General features: G+C 32.6%; 3 protein-coding genes across 4 annotated transcripts; all 3 read left to right on the top strand.

Annotated features, from left to right (window-relative positions):
* Positions 1-429: 429 nt before the first annotated feature.
* LOC145317739 (H/ACA ribonucleoprotein complex subunit 3-like) lies at positions 430-1514 on the top strand. Its single transcript, XM_080158963.1, has 2 exons — positions 430-555; positions 1199-1514. Exons 1-2 carry the CDS (start codon positions 499-501, stop codon positions 1334-1336), a joined length of 195 nt encoding a protein of 64 aa, XP_080015089.1. The 5' UTR covers positions 430-498; the 3' UTR covers positions 1337-1514.
* A 4-nt stretch (positions 1515-1518) lies between these two features.
* On the top strand, positions 1519-3603 carry mRpL11 (mitochondrial ribosomal protein L11). Of its 2 annotated transcripts, none has more exons than XM_080158960.1 (4): positions 1519-1734; positions 2377-2466; positions 2683-2772; positions 3221-3603. In XM_080158960.1, exons 1-4 carry the CDS (start codon positions 1519-1521, stop codon positions 3389-3391), a joined length of 567 nt encoding a protein of 188 aa, XP_080015086.1. In that variant the 3' UTR covers positions 3392-3603. The 2 variants fall into 2 exon arrangements, with proteins under 2 accessions (XP_080015086.1, XP_080015085.1); XM_080158959.1 differs by having other exon boundaries at positions 1519-1731; positions 2374-2466.
* On the top strand, positions 3563-5654 carry LOC145317738 (uncharacterized). Its single transcript, XM_080158962.1, has 3 exons — positions 3563-3709; positions 4192-4276; positions 5419-5654. The coding sequence occupies exons 1-3, from the start codon at positions 3581-3583 to the stop codon at positions 5652-5654; spliced, it is 450 nt and encodes a 149-aa protein (XP_080015088.1). The 5' UTR covers positions 3563-3580.
* Positions 5655-5668: the final 14 nt, after the last annotated feature.

Consider the following 5668-nt stretch of genomic DNA (forward strand, 5'->3'; position numbering starts at 1 on the left):
GGCCTATGAAAGGAAAGTCTTCCTATACAGGGAGGGAGGGGACTTTGTATTGTTTATCAAACTAGTCCCCAAAACTTTATAATGACGGCTTCTTAATGTTCAACAATTTTGGGGGCTTTAGTTGAAATTTGATTGGTTTGTTCATTAATATAAGCGTCCATACGTTATAACCACAAATTGTAATCGACAAATGGGATATTTGTGTTTTATTATTGGGGTTGTATATAAATTTATCGGCCATTGTCTTATCCCTTTAAATCTCTGCTTTATATACCATAAAGAGCAGAAACAAGAATATAGTAACTGAAGAAAAGAAGAGTATTTTAAAATTATTTAATTACTAGTACCTAAAAGTTGCAATATGGTAATGAAAATTTGTGATCATCATTTCTTCAGGTGACATATCTTTGTCTCTAGACCAAGGCTGCATTTAAATGTTTGTTGAAAAGCAGAACATATGACAAAAATTATTTTTTTTACTTTTTTTTCAGATCCAAGATGTATATGATGTACTATTTTGATGAGGAGGGAAACAGGAAGTACACCCTGGCTAAGGTACATCTTATTTATCTTTTGACTGTACAAGTGTACATACTTCTTAGTAGCGAATCTTCACTTTAACTCTCAATATCCGAACGTTCGAAATGTTATAGGATAGACTTTTAAGACATCTTTAATATATTTTCAAGGCCTCTTCTATTCATAACATAGACCAACTATTACAAATGATTCACTTTATTACATCTTCTAATAAGAAATTCCTTAAAGATATTTTTTATTGCTAATATGATATTTCATGAAAACAATAAGTTGATTTATTTACTCTATTAGATTAGTAATGTTACATTTTTAGCGCAGACATATATGAATAGAGGATGAATTTCTTTTAAATAAGGGGGGTTTTTTAATGCAACTATCTCGTAATCAATGTATAAATGGCACTTAGAATTCGAATTTTGATCTGAAATTTTGCTGAGCCGTTAGCCGTTATTTTTCAACCTTTTGTTCAATTTAGAGAAAATAGATCTACCAAGGATTACTCATGAAAAATTACAGATCAAAATTCGATTTCTAAGTGCATTTATACATTGATTACGAGATGGTTGCATCAATGCATCAACCCCCCCCCCCCCCTTAAGTCAAATCAGATAGTTATATGGGAATTTTTTTATGAATTTTACATGATTTAAAATTATAGGTTGACCCTACCGGCCAGCCAACCCTGAGCGCCCACCCAGCCAGGTTCTCACCTGAGGACAAGTACTCCAGGGAAAGGATCACCATCAAGAAGAGGTTTGGACTCCTCCCAACACAACAACCTGCTCCTCAGTACTAATAAACAGCCTTTGATGATCATGTAGCAGCATTTTTAAAAATTAAACTTACCAATTTAAAATTAATTTAAATCGTTTGTTGTTTCATTAACATCTTGATCTCTATAAACAACAATGTACGAAGGAATAAGGTCGTAAATCAAATATTTTTTTGATATTTTTTAAATATTTTTTTTCAGACATAATGTCAAAAAAGGCAGTGTCAAAAATAAATCATTTCAAGAATGGGTTATTCACGCATATACCTGCCCAGATGGCCATGCCAGGTCCACCGCTGGGCACACAGCTCGGCCAGCTGGGTGTTAACATTGCCAATTTTACTAAAGATTTTAACCTGAAAACTTCTGTGTTTCGGCCGGGTGTTCCTCTGCCCTGTCATGTCACCATTAATCCAGACAGGAATACAAATACAATCATTTTATTGACATATGAATCAGTATTTCAAATATCAGATGAATAGGATGATTTTAACACATTAAAATGTTAAAAATCAACCTGTTTTGAATTAACGTACGTACGGACTTTCTGTTAACGATTATAGAGTTACTTCGCTTCTTAAATCGTACCTACCTATCTGTTACAGTAATCATGCAGAGTTTGATATCAATAAAAAAATTCTAACATGTATAAATTAACTAAAAGATCTAACTTTTACGGACGGAACAAGGGTGTATATTCTACATGGGATCCCCTACTCAAGGGGGGGGGGGGAATAAAAAAAAAGTGGTTGGAGGGGGAAAAAATGTAAAAATTAAGAAAACTGAAAACATTTTTTTCCATTCCCCCTCCCCTCCTTGGTTAAAAAAAATAAAAAAATGTGTTAGGAAAACTAGGGGGAGAAAAAATAAAAAAAAATTGTAGCCGGGGAAAAAAATAAATCTTGTGCAGAATATACACCCCTGGGACGGAATGACCCTAATCACAGAAAAGCTTCGCTTTTAAAAATGATTATAATTATAATGATTAATAAACAGCCCATTGTCCCCTTCCTTTCTATTCTATACTAGTTATGCTAAAAATGATTATACTTGTATATAATAGATCGTACAATTTAACTATTAACCATCCGTACCACACATATTTCCTGAAGCAGGCAGCTGGGGTGGAGAGAGGAGCTATGGAGAGTACTAAGGCAATGGATATAGAATATACCTGGATATTATGACAGGAGAAAATTGTCGTCAATTTAGGTTGGTAACATGAACTAATTTATTAGTCAGTTCGTTCATCCAGTAGGAGGGAATGGGGTAAAGGGGGTATCGTTATTTTAGCCCGCTGTGAGATACACTTTATTAGAGAACATGAAAATCTGGTGTAACATCCAAGTAATAACATATCCATTACTAAGGAAGTAGTTGGCCTGCTTACAAGAAAACATATCTATGAAATTGCTAAAATTAAGAGTCAAGACCAATACTGGCAGATGGTCGATTTAAAGGTAATTTTAAAAGTAATATTTGGTTTTTCGTTTTAAAATTTTTATGATAGACATTTCGAAAAATGATTTGGTTCTTCTATCAGACTGTTTGATATTGTAATCAATATTTATGTGCTCTGTGAGGGGGGATAATATGAATAAAAGAGTTTTGAAAATATTTTTCCATTTTATCCCCTTCCTTGATGGAAAAAACTAGGAGGGAAAGAAAATAAAAAAATTTGCAGCAGAGGAAAAAAAATAATCTTGTGCAGAATATACACCCCTGCCTTTTTCTCAGGAACAAAAAGACCAAGCAGATAGTGCTCTATTTATTTCAACCAGAGACAAATTGAAAATGATGCTTAAATCAAAAAATAATATGTTTTCGAATAGTGTTATTTTATTAAAAATAGCTTGAAGAACACTTTGACTTTAAAATATTTCTTTTTAATCTTATGTTTATTTTCAGGATATTTGTGAATTCTTAATAGATGCAGCCTACACCATGGGCATAAGAGTTGTGGATAGCATAGATCCAGAAGAGTACAAAGAATTTCTAGATAATCAGCGGGAAATTGTAAAAGAACAGAAAGAAGAACTAAAAGCAGCCAGAGAGGCTAAGCTGTTGAGAACTCTCTAATTTTTATGTTATTATTTAATTAGTTAGTGAAATCGGTTTGCTTCTATAGTTAAACAGTGAGCTAGTATAAAAATTATGTGATATGAAAAACTGTATGATGTCAATACTATCTATAGGAGAATTATAAAAAAAATGCAAACCTTTTTTAAAAAATAAAAAAATAAAATCCTGTTTGTTGCATGATTTTTAATGATATTTCAGAGAAATAAAAATGCAATGTCTTTTGATATAGCTGATGACATAGACGCTGCCTTTGATTCCATCGTTCTTGTTGAAGATAATTTGGTCCAGAGTGGTTTCCAGGAAGGATATTTACAGGTAATAAACAGTCAGGTAAACGTTGGAGATGACCTAATGGGTCAGACCTATTTGCGTAGGATTAAGCAACAAATATATGTATGAAATAGTTGTTTAACTTCATTGTATTATTTTTTTTTAAAAACTAGTAACAGTTTAGCTTAAATCACATTAAAATCTTGGATGGGTTGTCATCAGTGCTCGAATGGCCCCTTGTGAGAAAGCACCCATTTCCAGAAAGGGTTGAGAAATTGGGCTGTTTATTTGTTAGCTTAACAACTTTTATTGATATTTGATTGGTTAGTTCATTAAGTTTAGTGTCCAAACGTTTCAACAATTAATTGTAATCTATAAAAGTGGTTATTTTGTGTATCATAATTGGGGTTGTGACACATTTTATTGGCCTTTGTCTAATTCCTTTAGATCCCTGCCCCATTGATGATGATTATGCCATGATCCACCTTGATTTGCTTATGTAAAACTAATAAACTAAAACTCTTCAGGGAGCTGTTGACGGAGAAAAGGAAGGCTTTCTTCTGGGACTTGACAAGGGTTCACAAATTGGCCAGGAGATTGGATTTTATGCTGGTAAGAATTAGATTTATATAGCTTAGTTACTCTAAATTTTTATTTGTTTGTCTGTCGCATCTGACTATTTGTCTTTCGGATAAGTGCTGTTCAAACTAGATAAATTCTGATCAGGGTGTTGAAGCCGTTTAATTTTGATGCGGCTCCGGCTCCGCGGAGCCGTATCTGGAAATACGGCTCCGGCTCCTACCTTAAAATTAATATATAAATTTTTTTTTCATTATTGAATTTGATAAAATAAAATAAATAATATAAAATATTTTGCTTTTATTTGATTAAAGCTATATAAAAGTAGAAGGATGTGTGTCTATTTGTTAAGTAACAATAGTTTTTCAGTTTATTATATGGAAATAGACCGTTGCCAAATTATGATATTACTTTAAAATATCATTTTTAGCTAATCCGGAGCCGGAGCCGTTTTTAACGAAAAATACGGCTCTGGCTCCACCAAAAATGTTGCTGCTCCGGCTCCGAAACACTGATTTTGATGTTTGGTTATTGAGATAAAATCAATGAGCATGAAAATCCACTTTTACCATTTTCAATTATAGTTGGTCATTGAGGTTTAAACATACCTACTCAATATTTGACTGAAAAATGGTCAAAAACTAACAAAAAATGACCCAAATCATGTCCAAGCAATGACAATTAGAAAACATTATTGATTTTGATTTCTACTTACCTCTCCTGAGCACTACATAAATATGTAATAAAATATGCACTCTCCATGTAAGGAAAAATTCTCCACAAGGGCTAGGAATCGAGCTGTACTGCTCAGAAGAGGTGAGTAGAAATCAAAATCCAATAGTGTTTTCTCATTGTCATTGCTTGGACATGAATTGGGTCATTTTTTTGTTAGTTTTTGACCAAAACTGTAGGGTTTATATTGAAAAGAGTGAAGCGATCGGTTTTTTTTTAGCACCCTTTAAGTGAGAATTTACTCAGGGAGGAAGGGAATAAAGTTCAATGTACTATCGGGCCATGATTTTATTTTTGGCGTGGGTTTGTACTTGTGCATTAGTAGAAGTATTTTACAATCGATTGTATTATAAAATGCCTAACATAACATTAGCCATACAGAAGTTTTAAATGATATTTTTTTTACAATTAAACGATTTTATTTGAAGACTTAAATTATTTAGGATTTGGAGAAGGGTGGCAGTCACATTTGAGTTCAATCCCTGAGTTAGAAACAAAGAACAAAAGAGTTTTATCACAATTAGAAAAACTATTAAAATTAATTGAAAGCGTTCCAGAGATAAATCAACAAACAGTTGACATCAGTGAAATTCTAGAAAATATCCGAAGCAAATTTAAAACAATTTGCTCTATGCTGAATATCAAACAAGAAGCACAGAATACAGTAATTTCCTGGTGAGATAAAGAAAAATA

Source organism: Acartia tonsa, chromosome 4 (genome assembly GCF_053477335.1).
Source record: "Acartia tonsa isolate MP-2025a chromosome 4, ASM5347733v1, whole genome shotgun sequence".
In the NCBI taxonomy this organism is placed as follows: domain Eukaryota; kingdom Metazoa; phylum Arthropoda; class Copepoda; order Calanoida; family Acartiidae; genus Acartia; species Acartia tonsa.

Coding starts and splice junctions, on each gene's coding strand:
- LOC145317739 (XM_080158963.1), top strand. CDS start 499: ATGTATATGATGTACTATTTTGATGAGGAGGGAAACAGGAAGTACACC. Junction 556..1,198: donor GGAAGTACACCCTGGCTAAG/GTACATCTTATT, acceptor TTAAAATTATAG/GTTGACCCTACCGGCCAGCC.
- LOC145317738 (XM_080158962.1), top strand. CDS start 3,581: ATGATATTTCAGAGAAATAAAAATGCAATGTCTTTTGATATAGCTGAT. Junction 3,710..4,191: donor TCCAGGAAGGATATTTACAG/GTAATAAACAGT, acceptor AAAACTCTTCAG/GGAGCTGTTGACGGAGAAAA. Junction 4,277..5,418: donor GGAGATTGGATTTTATGCTG/GTAAGAATTAGA, acceptor TAAATTATTTAG/GATTTGGAGAAGGGTGGCAG.
- mRpL11 (XM_080158960.1), top strand. CDS start 1,519: ATGTCAAAAAAGGCAGTGTCAAAAATAAATCATTTCAAGAATGGGTTA. Junction 1,735..2,376: donor TCACCATTAATCCAGACAGG/AATACAAATACA, acceptor GTATATAATAGA/TCGTACAATTTAACTATTAA. Junction 2,467..2,682: donor GAGCTATGGAGAGTACTAAG/GCAATGGATATA, acceptor TCCATTACTAAG/GAAGTAGTTGGCCTGCTTAC.